General features: G+C 35.8%; 1 protein-coding gene across 1 annotated transcript in view; it reads left to right on the top strand.

Annotated features, from left to right (window-relative positions):
* LOC150088423 (uncharacterized) overlaps nucleotides 1–17,955 on the top strand; it is a 291,584-nt gene that overhangs the window by 22,544 nt on the left and 251,085 nt on the right. Inside the window, exons 2-4 of the mRNA XM_090370152.1 lie at nucleotides 6,542–6,681; nucleotides 14,969–15,172; nucleotides 17,298–17,401. Coding sequence (XP_090226278.1) covers nucleotides 6,603–6,681; nucleotides 14,969–15,172; nucleotides 17,298–17,401 — 387 coding nt within the window. The 5' untranslated portion in view covers nucleotides 6,542–6,602. The remainder of the gene's footprint in view (nucleotides 1–6,541; nucleotides 6,682–14,968; nucleotides 15,173–17,297; nucleotides 17,402–17,955) is intronic.

The raw sequence follows: 17,955 nt of genomic DNA, 5'->3' as shown, positions 1-17,955 counted from the left end.
ATAATTATTTTGTATTTTCTTTCTCTTAATTATATTTTCTTATATATGTATACTTTACATAGCACTTAAGGCTTGTGTAGAATATGTAATCATATTAATTAAATTAAATTTGAATTTGTGTATTTAATACTATGTAACTATGGTGTGGCTCTTTATAATATATGAAAAACCGGAATGCGGCTCTCATTGACCTCATGCGTGCCCACCCCTGGTATATAACATTTTGTTTGACAGGTGTCACCGCGAAATAGGCTATTCAAACAGAGCCCGTCTATAAATCCAGTTTTAAAACAAGGCATATTCATTAAATTAGTATTAAAATCAACTACAGGGAATCAAGAAAAGACAACAGTTTTTTGAATGCCCATATTTTCTGATGTATTAGACTAATATTGATGAGTTGGCGTTATTAAACACGTAATATTGAGGTTTTTTGTGTTTTTTTTTTTTTTTTTGATCGATGTGTGGTATGCTACTCATCAGCATATTTTTGTGGATAAGGCTTAATAAAGCCTTTTTATATTATTTACTTAAAGCTTTTTTTTATTGCAAAAAAGTACAGATAGATCGTCAATGGTAGTAAAAAAACTGTGTTCAGAAATTCGCAGCACAAGGAAATCTTCTAACGAACAACTGGATTTCAAAGATCAATTTAATTTTAAACATTGCTTGACTTAAAACTGTTTCCGTACAAAGTGCAGATGCAACAGGCCCAGACCGATGTTGATAAAGAAAGACGATTAGCATTTTGTAATTCATTTTGTCAATACACTGTATTTGGAAAACTGCGCAATATTTATCCACTACATATGATTCACCAGCAAAACCATTTCCATCCTAGCGTCTACGTTAATAAACAAAGTATGGGGTAGTTAAAATCCCCCTCCCGACGTACTCATGGAGACACTGTATCCGAAAAATGTATGGTATGGTACACAGTTTCATCAGCTGAAATCATGGGACTAGCCTTCCTACGGTACAGTTAATGCGGAACGCCACCTGAAACCTTTCTAGTGGTATTTTATCACCGCTTTGTTCTGGATCTTCATGGTAGAGCCACAACTAAGAACTCCTGTGCCCAGGCAAAATAAAGATTTTGCATCCCCCAACCTTTCCATCAATAAAAATTAATAATGGATAAATAATGAAAAAAACCGAAATATTTTATATTTTTATATATATTATATTTTTAAATCCTAAGTTTTTGTACCTTTTGGTTTTGATGTGTTGGGACAACCGCCCGCTCGCTCCCCCATAATTACAGCTCTGGTGGTTTGAATACACAGGTAGTCTGGGGCCTGGTGCGCATATTTTTAGAGACCCTAAGAATAACGTGTCGTGGGAGAGGGCTCTATCTTGGAGACTTGGAACAATTGCGCTTCTGCACCCCGGTAAAGCCGGCCTTCAGAATATCCCTGTATGTATGCATGCCATCTAATGCATTTTTACAGAATGTGATGCAAATTATTGTCATTCATTTGATCATATATTAGGGCCATAATAAAGTGAATTCTGTATAATTGCCTGGTTCAAATACGCACACAGGACATAAGCCAGTTGGGGGGGGGGGAGATTGGAGAACTCACCTCAATATATGGGGTATATCAAATGATACTTTTGTATCATTTTATTTTGTATTTTTCATTGTATTTTGTTGAGTGCTAGTGGTGAATGTCTAAAATCAAGACTCGTATGCAAATTATACGCTGTTAATTTTGTTAGCGGAAATGAGCGTACACACACACACACAGAGTAAATGGAATAGTTTTGAAACGAATTTAAGGGGAACGCCTGTTTTTGTCTTTCTGGCGATTTTTCTTATGCTTTGTTGAGCCAACGATGGAATATCTCATGGTTCCAAAAAGGTTCAGTTTCCAATGTCACAGGTTGCTCATCCCTCTTCTAGGAGGCGCATTATACACTTGAGCCGTAAAGCCTACAAACAACAACAATCCTCTTCTAGGTGGTGAGATTGCTCCCCCTCCTTGTATACGCACAACTGTGAAATCTTCCAGAGTAAAGACAGTGACAGTATGCACTAGCTGATTTAGTTGCTCCACCCATTGATACACGACCAAAAACTTAGAAAAAAATACAGTTCATAAGAAGTTGCTAAATGACCACAACTTCAGAGATATCAACCTAGAACAGGAGTATCAAACCAGTGGTCCTTAAGTGTTTGATATGTTACTGAAACGTTGTCACCTTTTACAGATTCACAGTGAGCTATATAAAATATGTAATGGTATTTTTTTTTAATGGTGACCACAAACACGAAGGGTATTGGAACATATAGTACGCTAGCATCATGTAGGGGTTGAAGGTTGAGAACGTTATTTCTTGATATACTTCTGTAGATTGCAAAATTTCAGGAAATGCATATGAAGGAAAGTTGTTCCAAAGAACAAAATGATAAATGAGGAAAAGGGAATGCTAGTTCAGTGAGTTTGGAGTTGAACTGTGAAATGTTGACTAACTGATCTTCTCAATTAGCAGATGTTAATTCAAAGGAATAGTGTCCGTTGAAATATCTATTGAAAAGATATGCAACTGTACTGTGTGTGTGTGTGTGTGTGTGTTATAGGGAGTGGAATGAGTTTATAAGCGAGGTATAATCAATTAACCTAACAGCGCTCTTCTAGAATATCCAGGTATAAAAAAGATTTGGAGGCATCGCTCTAGAGATGGTAAAAATACAGAAAATTTAATTATTTTTCTGGTTTAGTTTTTAAGTTTACTTCAAAATTTTATCCACCTTTCTATTTTTTATAATAAAAAAATAATTCTATGAGCAACGTCTTTTATTAAAATAGAGATACTTGTTAAAAAACTGATTTAGGTCGATATCGAGACATTTATTTTTAAAGCTCTTATGATGGAAAAATCTGCCAGTAACTGGTGTAGTTAGTAAAATGAAGTATGAAATTTATACGCAGTTAAATATATCCAGTTCTTTAGCATAGCATGGCTTCAGCAGCGCCCCTCCTGTACACTGGCGACTCGGCCTCTTCCAGAGTAGGGGAAGCAAGATTATACACTAGGTCAGTGGTTCTTAACCTTTTCAAATATAATGACTCCTTTTTAACAACAAAAAAAATTTCACAGCCCCCACTACCCGGAAATATGATAGCTGTAGTTTTTAATAAGTGTTGACTGAGAAAATAGATACTGACATCAATGAATTCAACACTGCTGAATTCAAAATTGCTTTTAAATGAATTCTTATTTTTAGTTATAATAGCATACATACCATTTTGAAAAATGGTAGGGTCATATACATGTATATAGACAAAAATGGATTTGCGGAGCACTTGCAATAAATCCTCGGTCCGTTTGTTGGAAATTACTTCAATATATAACTGATTCGGATGCCTCCTAGTGGATGTTGCAAATCAAATACCTTTGATCCTGCTTGCGAAATTGTTTTAAAAACTGCACGTTTGAAATATTGGAACTCGCCATGATGCCCATTTAACCTCAAAACACATCGCTACCTTCAACACATCTTGCCATCTCGTCTGTCCTGCTCATATTGTACGATAAATGAGATGGGGGGAGGCCGGTGCTTTGTTATTTACTTTTTTAAAAAAAAAAATCGTATCACGTTTATAAAAAAAAACCAAAAAAAAAACCGGGTTTACAAAAATGTAATGTGCATTTTTTTGTCACAATGTCATTCTGCCTTTTACAATAGCATTGTAATTACAATAGTATTGACTTCATTACTCGTTCTACTTTCTCCCAACTCAACTCAATTAGTAGAAAACATTGCCTTATGTACCGGTCGCCGAAGCCGAATGCGTGGATATAGAAGATACACATTTTGGATGATCATGGTTCAAGCTTCGTGGCTATCAAACACGGTAATGTTCCTGTATCTCTCTATCTTGTAAACTCTGACTTTATGCGGTCGTCCCAGAGTATAAATAAAAAAATTATTTCCTTTTACTTATTTACTTTTTAAACGAATTACTTGATGCTCTAGACTTAGTGGATTAAACAATATCTTCTGAGCAGAAATTCTATTTTTATACAGATGTTCCATTTATCAATAACAACTGCGTGCGAACAACACCACTTTTGTTGCTTATACGATTCTTGCTGCTCTTGTTTCATTTCCTCTTTCCTTGTATCTAACAAGTACGTCGACCTCACGTCGAATTTTATAGTTTATGCTCAGTTTTTTATTATTATAATACTGTATTAATTATTTAACCTTATTAATAATAAGGTTAAAAGGCGTCAACGGAATTATTTTTTTATAGCTGAAAAACCAGGATGTTTAATGAGAAAAGTTAGGCAGTATCGTGTCTACATGACAACGTCAAGTGCCATAAAAAATAACTGCCAATTTATACAGTGTTGATTGCTTCCTGGAGGAAGTCACTTTATATAGTTAATGGTGTATGTATGCAGGGCCATCTTTTGGTGTTCGCAGGAGCCCCCCCCCCCGCCCCAGGTATTCTTTCTTCCAAGGCCTCACTACATTTTAACAAACATTAAAATTCCCTTGCGTTAAATCTATTTTTTTAAAAAGAAATTCGCAAGTGTTTCTAAAAACAAAGGAAAGTAAAAAGGGGGGAAAAAAGTTAAACACCTGAATAGAAGGCAAAGAGTATCCAAAAGTATGGTGTATCATGGCATACGTTACCCATCAGTGCAGCAGCACCTGACAACCTTAATGTTGCTTAATCTCCTATAGCGAAAGCTTATTGGCCTTATTATTATTACTAGCCATATGGTGCAAGGAAGCCTGAGGCTTATGCTGCACCAGCCAAAATAAAAATTTTTACTAGTTACCCTGAAAGGGAGAGAGGGGGGGAATCACCAAGAAAAAGAAGAATGATGATATCCAGCTCAGGACCCTGGGTGTGCGAAGCCCATACTCACCAGATTTGAATATCACCTTTTGGCATTTATCATATTTAAAAATATATAATCGATGAGCTGTATGATGGGCAGCCTGGCTCATCTCTCAGTGGTTGTGGGCAACGCTGGGTCACAATAGGGACCTGCAGCCAGAGACACAACAACAAAACATAACATTATTCTGATACAAATCTTTTTTTTTTTAAGTACAGAATCTTTAACAGAGATTCTGTACTTCTTCACAAAGTACTGTGACGCAGATGTGAGAAACCACTGGCGCTTTCCACAAAACACTATTTCACTATGGTTCTGCTCTGACTGGTTTCTGGTTAAAAATAATATTCTGCTTTTACTCTGGAACTTAACATGAAGTCACAAGGGGCAGTATACCTTGAACCAGAAGTCTGATTAATGGAATGCATTACACTTTTATAAATGTTTACTTTCTTTAAGGAAAAGTATTGCTTATTTGCAATGTAAAATTAAGGCAACTCGTGGTGATTTATTTCTCAGGATGATATATTCGATGCATTTGTAACGCTTCCTAAATTCAGAATTGAGTTTAGTTATAATTAGTTTAGTTATAATTTAATGGTAACCTCACCTTACTTATTAATGGATAGGTTACATTACATTAAAAAAAAATGGAACGTACATGGTCCCAAGCTACAAGCAGAATCAATCGTATTTAAAATGTGGGTGGAACATAACTTCTCTTGCCGCACATACGCCCCCCACAAGTATCATTATTTGTTAGATAGACATTTCTGCATATTACGCTTTCAGATGTAGTTCTTTAAACTATGGCGTCCTTCATGGATTGATTTGGAATAGGTTCGTAAAAAGCAATTATCCGGGAAATACAGTTAAAATACCTTGCGATTTTTTCCAAGGCATCATTGCAATCTCATAAGGCATTTTGATTAATTACAAGGAAATTCAGACCATGAGGCGTGGTAATAGCATTTCATCCTGCAAATGCAGGACGAAAACAAGGAAATGCCACACCTTTTCTTGAGACCGATTAACTCGGCATCACTTGTAAAAACTTTATAATGACTTATTATACTAATAAGTTGCCCCATTGTCAGAATTCGAAACCGACTCTTCTCTCTTGGGACAGTGTTTTCTAAAAGGGGAGTAGTGTTGCAGGTAATCATTAAGCTTAAGCTTTAAGCACCATGTAGCAGTAAAAAAAAAAAAAAAAAAAAAAAAAAAAATCCACCTTATCTTGATAATAAGGGGGCTATAGCTATAGGACTTTAGTCCCTACTTCAGACCACCCCTTCTTGGTATGAGTGAAAGCTCCACTCAGCCAAAGAAGCCCAGTGACAGAGAGACTCATTTACAGAAAGCTGGAATGCATCATCCCAATCAGAAGAAAGCCATCATATTTACTGAAAAGTAAATTATCTCAGTTATTGGGATCGTTACTTAAATTACTCGCGTGTAATTTAAATATAGCATTAATTATATGCATTTATTACTAGAAGTTGAGTTATTCAACTGAGAATTACTAAAATCTCGGATAATAGTAATTTATAAAGCATATGCATCTTCACTAAGTCCCATATGAAGTGCCGTTTATTAAAATAAATTTAGACCACTTTAACCTAGTTTTTTTTTTTTTTTTTTTTTTTCGCTCAAGACACTTTTTTAATTTATTTTTTAGGCTCACATGTTCCATAAAGAAGAGAAATAGAACACAAGGAGACTGGATTTCGGTAAACAAGATGTGGCAAACATTAATTCGAATATTTTTGATACAACACTTTGTATTATTCTGCACATCTCTACCAAGCAATTTGACTGGTAAGTTTATTGTAACAAAAATATCTTTAATTTATCTTAAATAAAAAATTAGATTGCTGTCCATGGATTTTGTATAATAACAGCTGAAGCAGCCAAGGTCATGAGGCGTCAGTATAGTGTTTGTAAATTGCGCCTTTTAACAGGATGAATATCCATTCAGGCATGAATGGAACCAATGCCTTTTTTCGTGATGTCGTAGAAGAACAGAAGCCCTAGCCGCTATACTAGTCACTAGGATTTCTCAAGTATGGAACCCTCATTTCTTTTTGGGAAATGTTTTAGAAAAAGCAACCCCCCCACCCCCCAGAAAAATTGATATGAAATATGTCTGCTAAAAACTTAGATTGGATAACTTTTGTTACTTAAAAACATAGCTAACTCTGTCATCGATTGTTTTTGCTATTAGGCTGATTTCTACTAATTGTCTTTCCCTATTTCACTTTCATCAGTCTCCAAAACAAAGCCACTGTTAAGTTATTTTCTTATCTTGTACTTTCAGAACAGACTATGGAAGGTATTCTGCGATTAACTAATTGAAACAGACCAATGTTGGCTGATCTGATGCAACAGATCAATGTTGCGTTGATTGGCTTGAGGTTTTTTTTTTTTTTTTTTTGATTTGGTAGTTGGCGCATCGGCTTCTGTTGCCATATTGCACCTCCCAAGGTTTTTGCAGTACTTTGATCCAAGCCCGAGGCGAGAATCGAACCCGCGACCTTTGGGTTGCCGGGCAGGTACTTTACCCACTTGGCTAGCCCGGTCGGCTGGCTTGAGGTAACCGGGCCGATGATACAAGGTTGGGAGGGTTGTTAATGGCAGTATGCTACTGCAACAGGATCCAGAAAAGTTTGGCAGATAGGCTGAGAAGTGGCAACTGAAGTTTTAACATTGGCAAATTCAAAATACTGCATATGGGTAGAAGTAACCCCAGAGAAACGTACCAGCTGTGTGGTGCTACGCTCAGGGCAATTGTGCAGTCAGATATGTCTTTCTTTTCTAGGAGTATTAGCAACTAAGGCCATATTGCTCCGGCGATATGCGGAAAGGTCAAACCCTGACCTTTCCGCATTTGGTGGTCACGGGCTCGAACTCCAGTCTAATCAGTCTAATCAAGAAGCGTGTGCTATCCACTGCTGCTCCTGCCCACCTGGCAACGGAGGCGCCTGGATGTAGAGTTCCTAGAACAAGTACAGAGAAGGGCAACAAGATTGGTGTGAGGAACAAAGGGGTGTTCTTACGAAGAAAGACCTAAGTTCTGCAAATTGCATCATTTGGAGACTAGGCACCTGCGAGGTAATCTGATTGAGGTGTATAAGGCCTTGACTGGTTTTGAGCAGGCTCAGTGCTGATGGGATTCTTGCACTTGCTTAGATTATGAACTTCAGGGGGCATAAACTCAAATTAAGGAAAGACAGTTGTAGAATAGATGTGAGGAAAATTTCCTTAGTCTACGGATTGCTGGAACATGCTTTCATCTGTCATTGTGGAATTTGATAGCTTAAATAAATTAGAGGAAGACCTGGGCAAACTTTTAGAGTGAATGGGAAGTGTTGTTTTTTTGCTGATGCTGTATAAGTTTGTTTGCTTTCTTGCATCATATGCCTCTACTAATGCTAATGTAACGAAAGCCGGCTGCCCGGTTTTCCCACCGGAAACTAAGGTTTTGTACGGTCAGTTATGGTCCTTTGCTTTGGCATAAAAACAATTTAAGCTGTCCGCAGTCACACTATACATTCACCCGTTATGCCGTATCATTAATCGACTATACTGTACTAATATTGTATTATCTGTATTATGCACTAAGTAGCCATTTTGTTAAGTACACTTCTCTTTTTCCAAAAACTTACGGATTGATTCGATTTATGTAAATATTGTATGCTTTTGTAATATTGATACTTTGAAATGGTTTTTAGAGTTGCAATAATTAGTATTCTATACTATTCAATGAAAGTGATCAGAATTTGAGCTCAACAAGTCGTGACAGTACAGCGATCAGTCTAATCAAGAAGCTGAGTCTGACGATAAGAAGGAAAAATTGGATATATATTGAGGGTTTTATTAAAAATGAATAAATCAGCTGTTTTCTTTAGTTTTAGATAACTGTGTACTATAGATGGGAGATGACTTTCATCAACCGGTGAAATACCACCACTTTGCTTATTGGAGGCTTGAAGTGGTGAAACCTATGTTTAGTCTCTAGAGCAAAGTTTCCGGCATCCCCCCCCCCCCCCATACTTCCTCCTTCAACCCATGCACGGTACTAAGTACTATAGGTTTTGATACCTTTCGTGTTTGGGGTTTTCATAAAAAAAAAAAAAAATAGAGATGAAGTTGGCAAGGAGAATCTTTCCTTTCACTCTTTTTTTGTGAAAGACGTTCTTTATTGTGATTGGAGTTTCATAATCGCAACTGGAATGTATATGCAAATGAAAAGAAAAACGAAAATTAGAATTTCCACTACGACTTTCCTAGTCGCTATTTTCTCTGTTGTCGTGGTAATACAGTACTAACAACTTTTTTTTGGGAAACGTATAGAATATAAAACTTTAACAGTGAGTCTTAAGGTGAATTAGTTTAATAACTAGAGCATGTGAGGGGGAAAAACAAAGAAAGCACGAAAAATAATTCTGAACTGTCCCATTAGTTTGTGCTACTGCATCTAATAATCCATTTATAGTACAAAAACTTTTGGAAATTTGTGACATGTCACACACGGATATACGTCTAAATTTAGACTATCCGTCTTATCACAGACTCTGTGCGTCTTATCTCCTATTCTTTCTGTTATGTGAAAGAAGACAGTGCTAGTTATGTTGGAAAGAAGATTATAGGAGTATAGGAATTTTAAATCTGGAAATTGAGAGACTAACTTTGTTGGTAAAAAAAAAAAAAAAAAAAAAAAAAAAAAACTTTTGTTAAAATTCTGTTTAAATTGGGGGAAGTAGCACAGAGTAGTATCTTTCTACTCTGGGAAGTAGTGAGTGAAATCATCTCTTTCGGTTACTGGGCTAGATTTCAAAGCTAGGGATGTGTGATAGGTAAATAAACCTAATTTACCTAAATATATTAGGCTGCACTTTCAGAAAAATAAGTGAGAAAGCTGATAACATGTGAAGTTTGTGTAGCAAACAATTCAAGGAAGCAAGTTCACGAAATTGGAGGAGTGGCTAAGATGATTATTATTTTTAATGAAATTTGTTGGTAAGCGCGGTATCAGACGTTTTTATTTATTTATACTCCAGCATTAACACTAGGTGAGAAAAAACTTTCATTAATTATTTTTTTAATAATCATTTAAGTACAGTAAGACCCCCGTATCCGGGGGGGGGGGATACGTTCCAAGAACTATCGTGGATGGCTGAAACCGCGGATATAAGCGAACACCTGCTGACCCCATATATAACGTGATTTTCTTGTACATATATCCGTATAATAAAGTTTAATTGATAAATTAAACACACAGTAAGACATTACCAACATTAAATACGGTAATAATGAAGTACAACAGAATCTCGATTTACCGGGATTGGATTAACCAGGACACTTCAATAGGTATAAACAGCAAGTCGTAAATAAGCGACAAGAACCGGCGTTATAAGTCTTCATGGGAGGTTAGTGTACCTATTATCTTGCAACCCCCGCCGCTGTCTTCACTCCTACCGCTCAAAAAAAAAAAAAAAAAAAAGACCAAATGTTTAGTTTGATTTAGTGCGTCGTCTCGATTGTTGTGTTCCGTCGCACCGCAAATGGACAATTTTTTTTTTTTTTTTTTTTTTTTTTTTTTTTCGTCATTTATGTCAGGGATGTCGGAACTTTTTTTTTTTTTTTTTTGTTTTTTTTTGTTTTAGAAATCGCGAAAATGATGGACAAACGCAAGAGTTGTGCTTTCAAATTAAACAAAAACTTGGAATTATTCAAAAGTTTGAAGACGGTGCATCCGTTAAATCTCTAAAGAACCATTATAATGTTGATGACCAAACCATACGCGACATCGTAAAAAATAAAGGGAAACATCGTATTAGACACGCGAGTAGTACGTGGTAAGTTTTTTTTTTCGTGGTTAATCGCGGGTAATGAATCAGCGGATACGGGGGCACAACTGTATTATCAGTCATGCAGGCTTAAACCACGGTGCACTGAAAGAGCGTGTGTTTCTGTACCCTCGCTCCTGACCACTTGTATACGTTGGGCCTGCATGTTCAATGTAGTTCGGGTTTTTTTTTTTATTTTTTTATTCTAATCAGTTTGTTTCTAGTTCAGCGATTTTATTAAAATAAAAGGACGCTGTTACTAAAAAATGACTTGACAGTAACGATTAAATGTTTATGCAAGTTGACTACTCAATTATTGTAGAGTTCTTTGTGGTAGCAAAGAGGAATAAACGAAACTCCAGACATTTGAAGTGTTTATGATAGTCATTTTAGCTAAATGTTGGGAATGTAATGAAAATGTAGATAGACGTTAGGATGGAATAGACAGTGTTTCCATTGCTGCATATAACTTTTTATGCATCCTTAGTATGGGAATAGGCATATTAAAGACCCCTACCGTTACTCCAGGTACATTTGGAATTACGTTAGCTGCTATCCATGCTGAAAGTTCTAAACCGCTTTCCTGTGTATAGACCGGAGGAACATAAAGTAAATTTGGACCTTATTATCTTTGGTCAGGGTGGTACAAATCACTAAAGAGTTCGTTGGCTCATTGGTGGAGGATAGACTGAAATTTTTTTTTTTTTTTCTCTCAATCTGTACAATTAGATAAAGAAATGTGTTTTCATTCACTTTGTGGAGACCTTAAAGATCAAGAATAACAAATTTCTTACTTTTCTTGTTTTTCTGATATAATGATACCCTGTGGAGTAAGGAAGGTCTGGGTTTGTTTATTTATTTTTTATCAAAGCCTCCACAATCCCTCAGGGTTCAGACCTGGGATCTTTTTATTGTTTTAAATATTTATCAACAATATTGATGAAGATATACCAAGTTTAATATGAAGTTGGCAGAATTGTTAATGGTAGCGATCAAGATATGCTACTGCAACAAGACATCAGATAATTGAACAGATGGGCTGAGCAGTGGAAATTATAGTTTAACATTTGAAGAAAGCAAGGTACTGCATATAAGTAGCAGTAATTCCAGAATAACATATCAATTGGGTGGTACTGAACTCAAGGTAATGGAGAAAGAAAAAAAAAAAGACATGAGGTAATTGTATAATCCAACATTAATTCTCTGAGCACTGTAGACATGTTGCTAGGACGGCTTATGGTATCTGGTCAATGATATATAGGAACTTTGTCAGCAGGAACAAGGAGGTGATTGTTTCATTATATAAGACAATGGTTATGCCACATCTTGAGTACTGCATACAAGTCTGGAAACCTCATTTTAAGAGGTTTCCAGATCTATTAGATCTATTAGAATGGGTGTAGAGAAGAACAAAAAGATTAGTCAAGAACATAAAAGGGTACTGTTATTATAAGAGACAATTCTGTAAGTTGCACATATTGGGAGCTAGTCATCTGCAAGTGAGACCTGCATGGTTGACCTCTTTTTCCGACCACACACGAGGGGACACAAATATAAATTGAAGGATGGTTATAGGATAGACATGCAAAAATTTTTTTTTTCAGCAAGAGTGTGACTGATTATTGGAATCAATTTCCATCTGATGTCATGGAGGTGGATAGTTTGAATAAATTTAAGGAAGAATTAGACAAATTATTACAGGAGTGGACAGATCAGATGGATAAAGGTTGGGGTTTTTTTTTTTTTTTTTTTGGTGCTGTATGAGCTTGATTCCTTGCATCATGTGCCATTACTAATTGCTAATATTTTTTTTTTTGCTGAGATTTCATTGCGACTTTTAGCTATGGGGATATGTATTTTATGTGGTATCTTAATGGTTAGATAGTGAAATGTGCAAATTATCTACACACATTATCCCAGGACAGAGCCTGGATGAGGAATCCTGCACCCAGGGAAATAAAGTTTTGTACCCCTCCCAGTTCCTTCAATACCTTGGGAGGGGGGCTCCCAGGCTTGCCTGATAGCTCCAATAAGAAGAATCTCAGCTAGAAAGTAGTCCCTGGCACACTTCCTCATGGCCAAGGTTGGAAGTCAGGGCACTAGGTGCCCATCTACGAAGTTGCCAAGTGCCGGCACTCACCATAACACATACACTTGCCGACCTTGGCCTGATGCTTTTTCAGATGCTATTGCAGCATATAGGAGAAACCCTTGGGACCGCAATTAAAACAAAACACACCTTGACCCCTCCCAGTGCAGCACCTGTGGAAAGTGTCTCCATCTAGCTCATGGTCAGTTTAAATGTCAGGTTTTGGCTAGGTCTCCACCATGGCCAAATCTGTTCAGTCTAAAATGCTAACTTTTACTATCTGTTTCTCTTTTTAAGTCTTTGGGTCACATTAATGAAATTTTTTTAACTTTTGAAATAATTCAAAAGCAAAGGAATAATTATATATAATTTTCCTTGAGACATTCATCTCCTATTGGCAAACTATACATTTTAACTAAACCATTCAATATAGTTAATCGCAGTATTGAATTTAGTAGCTGATCACCAGGTTTGCTGTCCAGTGTAATAATTTCTTCTATACAAATTACTGGAACTGTTTATTTCCTTGATTGTTTCCTTGCAATGAAAATGTTTCTTTACCCTGACTAAGCTGTGTGTCGTTTGCAGATGTGCTTGATATCCCAACACATCATTATTTTTAATGTTACTCCAATTACGGGTCTACTACAGAAAAAGATGAGCCAGCCCAATGAGGCACTTTAGTTCATGGCCCTTGCTGTGATGCCAGACTTAGACCTCATAGCAGTTAAATTGTTATGTTGTACAGTGCAACATTCCAAGAGGTGTTTAATAATTGTAATTAACAAAATTTTTTTTTTAGGCTGCTCCAGACAAGTGAATAAAAACATGGTAAAATTTTCAAAAAATCATTAGAAAAATTAACAAAAAATGAAGACTGATTCTTTTCATATGTGAATACAAAAAGAAGAGAATGAAACAGATAGGCCCTTACTTGATCAAACTGGAAAAGACACAAAGCTCAGCAAGAATGGTAGATGAGTTTAATATATATTTTGTGACAATCTTTATAGTTAAAAGACCATATCACGAGGGATCAGTGACAGGGTGCCAAGCCATTGTTGATCAACTGATATGTCAATCTCAGAGCAGAATGTATTGAAAAACTATGGAAGCCAAGCAAAGATAAAGCTCCAGAGATGGATGGTATAGATTCTGTTATGCTGAAAAATGCTGCATGGGAATGCATCACTTGACTCTGGGATGATATCCTCTTGACTGGGGATGTGTTAAAGTCTCCACAAAGAAGGTGCAAAAGATATGATGGGCAACTACAGACCAGTGACTTTATCAGTATAACAAAGTCATAAAAAACTTGGATCCAAGAAACAGCTTTGATATTATTTACCTTGACTTTAGTAAACATTTTGACACACACACACAGAGACAGATTCTATAAGGGTAACTAGATTGGTAAGGGATTGTAATTGATATCGACGTGAAGAACTGCTTAAAAGGTGCGGAATGCAAAGATTTAATAACTAGAATCTTGAAGGGGAGACCTGATACAGACATAAGACCCTGAATGAAATCATTAAAACGAACAAGGGAGGTATATTTTCACCAGTAGAAGAGAGAGGAACTGAGGCAAGGGGTACAGATTCAAACTTTTACGTAGTAACAGAAGGCTAATTCTCTTGATAGTTATGCTTGTTGTTATTGTTGTGAGGGTTTTGCAGAGTTACACCAGCCATAATGCATCCATGTTTACTTTTTGGGCAGCATGTTGTATATCATTGAAATGAATTGCCTGCTACAGTGGTCGTGGGAGATAGTTTGGTAAAGTTCAAAGTGTAACTGGATAGCTACTTTTTTGGTGACATGGAAAGTATGAATGATGGAAACTGATTTTCCTTTTCTCTGGAAGTTGCAGAAATTGTCTGCTTCAATCTGGCACTCCCGCGCTGTGCATATATTATACCCTCTTCAGCTGGCCCTGGTCTTTATAGTCAGTGTGAGTTATGTAACTTTTACAAATTAAATTAATAGTTTTCTTGAAAAAGGAGTTTATTATTTTTTTTTTTTACTATCTCTAAATTCTATAAATTGTTATTGCTGTATTATATTTTGAAATGCATTATATTTTGGAATGCATTCTGTATTATGAAAAAGTTAGTAATATAAGTCATTAGCAATTTCATACAGCTCATATAATAACATCTTACAGGATGTCAGCAGCTAAAGAAACTTGTGGAAAGTCAGTTACAAGTAATTAGATCTGATAATGTGTTTATTCCTGAATGTCAGGCAAATGGAGAATTTAAACCAGTACAGTGTAGCAGCGACACAGGAAAATGTTGGTGTGTTGATCAGCAAGGATTTGAATTACCAGGAACTCGGGTAGCATCATTTAATCTAGTCAACTGCACTGGTAAGTGTATTTCACCAGTCTTTAATTTATATTTAATAGCAATAATTTCTCTAAGAGACTGTAAGCTGTAAATTGATTAAATCATGGAATGTCTTGTGCATCAGAAGGATAGAAAATGCATATATAGGTAGTTGAAAATATTCATGTTGAAATATGTTATGAAATTTGGCTTTGCCTCTTTTGTTGTCCAAGCAGCTATTAATAAATCTGTGGTGCCTGCACAGGATCTACATTGCTAATAGCAGGATGTATATTTTGCTGTACTAAGCTTATAAACTTCAGTTTATAAGCTTACTATAGCAAAATACTTTCGATATCATGGCATTGATCTCTCGTGCACAAAACTTTCACAGTGGGTTTAATACTTATAAATACAATTGCCAAAATCTTTGCTACAAAAAATTTTTCTTTTTATACTGTTTAATGGCTCCTGTTCAGAGGAGTTTATAGCTTTATTATTAAAATGGCATTATGTTAATAACAGATGAAATAAACAGATTTGTGAGCATGCAAAAGTTCAATAGAGCTTTGAAGATCCAGCAGGGGAGGGTTTCCATCTGCAAATCATAATGGATAATAAAAATATTGATTTAGGTTTAAATAAACATCTGAAATGTATGCTACCCTAAAGTATCTGGACACTTCTGCTTTCATAGTTCATTTAAATCTTCTTGGATAAATGACAGTCTGGTATAAAGGAAGGAATATGAGCCACACATGTTTTTCCTGTAATGGCACATAGTTCTGTTAATGAAGAATGTTATTGTTGGATATCACATTACTGGATTGTTGATCCTTGCAAATGCTGGTAGCCTTTGCTATCTAGAGTAGATAGACAGCAATGCTGTCATGAAATAGAAGTGCGATCACACCATCCATCATCCAGCAATATACAGGAAGACTATGGAAATTTGCTCCATGGTTAAGTAGGTTTAAGACATCAATAGGGGTTGAATTTTGTACAAACACCACGTGTGGAGCTCTGCAGTTTCAGGGAAAAGCAGTGGTGCATAGGCCAAACATCATAATCGCACAAATTTTAATGCACACGCGCAAACAAATGGTGGTCCGGTACATGTCTGTCTGAGAAGCATTCTCCATAAATTCGTTGAGCGGCTCGTCCATTGCCCTCTGCTAATCCACTGCTAGGTGCATGTCTGCCAGCTCACAGTTCGTATATCGATGCATGCTCTTCGTGCGGCAACTACTGCTTGAATTAGTAAACCAGAAATTTTTCCTCTTGTGAACTGATGAACAGCGCAGTCTACCGACTTACGATGACATTTCCGGTTATGGGTTCCTATGCGATTCACATTCCTTTAAATGTTACCTACCTCCCCTAAACGTTTGTACCAATATTTTTGAGACACCCTGTAGAAGGGCTTCAGAGCTGCATGAAGTGGGCTAGACAATTTCTGCTACGGATAAGGGATGATAACAAATGAATATGATCCATTACTCACTACCTTTTTTTAATTTCCACTGAGCAGTACTAGTTTAGTGTTATTTATCCATTTCATTTTCTTCAAAAATCAGTCATGATATTTGCTAGAAAATGAGAATGTTCATTACTGAAAGAAAAAATCTTATTTTTTATGCAGCACAATTCCAAGTTGCTTTTTTTTTAAAAAAAAAAACAGTATTAAACAAAATACTTCTTTTAGCCTACAGCCAGATGGACAAATATAAAATGCTGATGTTAATAAAAACTGTTAGTTAAAAACACTGAAATTAATAAAAATGCAACTTTTTTTTATTTGCTGAACTGGTTGTGACTTAAGACCAAATTCACCAACAAGCTGTACATCCAAATTTTTGGTTCTTTTTATTTTAGAATTTTATTTATTTTTTTTGTTGTGAGGTAGGAAAGCAAATATAATATATTTATAAAATCTCCAATCAAACAAATTTTTATTAAATTTCAAAGTTTATTTCTTGTAGAAAAGGCTAGTGCTACTGCATTTGACAATTGCTTGAATTATTTCTGCACATGCATTCTGGTTATCAAGAATGGCTGATTTATGTATTTATTATTAAAATTATATCAGTAATTTTGTGTTAATAATGTTCTGAAATACCAAACTTTTAATTTCTGTAACATAATTTAAAAATAACTTTTCTCCAGTTCGCCAAAAATGTGCTGGGTTTATGTGCCGAATGCTGTGTCCATACAGTTTTGAACTTGATGAGGAGGGATGCCCTTTGTGTGAATGCAGAAATCCATGTAAGGTAAAAAAAAATTAATTCAAAATTGTTGTTATTGATACATTAAAGATTATATCACAATAGCATTGCAGACATTCTAAGAGAAAACTGAATAATATGAACTTAACTGTTTTGAGGAAGAGATTAATCTCTTTAAAATAAGAAATTATCCAAATGTGAACATAACTGTTCCAGTTATCAGAATATTATGTAAATGATTTTCTGCTGTTACAATAATTGATTGTTTGCTTTCTTCAAAATTCTAACTGATATAAAATTAAATTGGCTAGAGGTAGCAACCAGTGATAATACCTCTAGCTTTGTGCTTTTCTGTTATAAGGAATGTTGTTGCTATATAGTAAATGGATTGAGAAATTGAGAGTGGCGGGGATAATGCCATTGTCTTGTTTTGCTTAGTTTTCAGCTGGGGTTACCTCATGTGTTGCGTCCAGAATGGGCCCCCTGGTGCCAAGCAAATCTTGAGGCCAGGCGATCTTCTGTGCTATTTGTACTAGAGTGATTTTATAAGGAGACTCAGTTTTTCCTTGTTTTATTTCATTTCCTAAATCTTTCTGTTA

The sequence above is a fragment of the Mastigoproctus giganteus genome, chromosome 3 (genome assembly GCF_048544385.1).
Source record: "Mastigoproctus giganteus isolate SK-2022 chromosome 3, ASM4854438v1, whole genome shotgun sequence".
Lineage (NCBI taxonomy): Eukaryota > Metazoa > Arthropoda > Arachnida > Uropygi > Thelyphonidae > Mastigoproctus > Mastigoproctus giganteus.
This window is presented reverse-complemented; position numbering and strand designations above follow the sequence as displayed.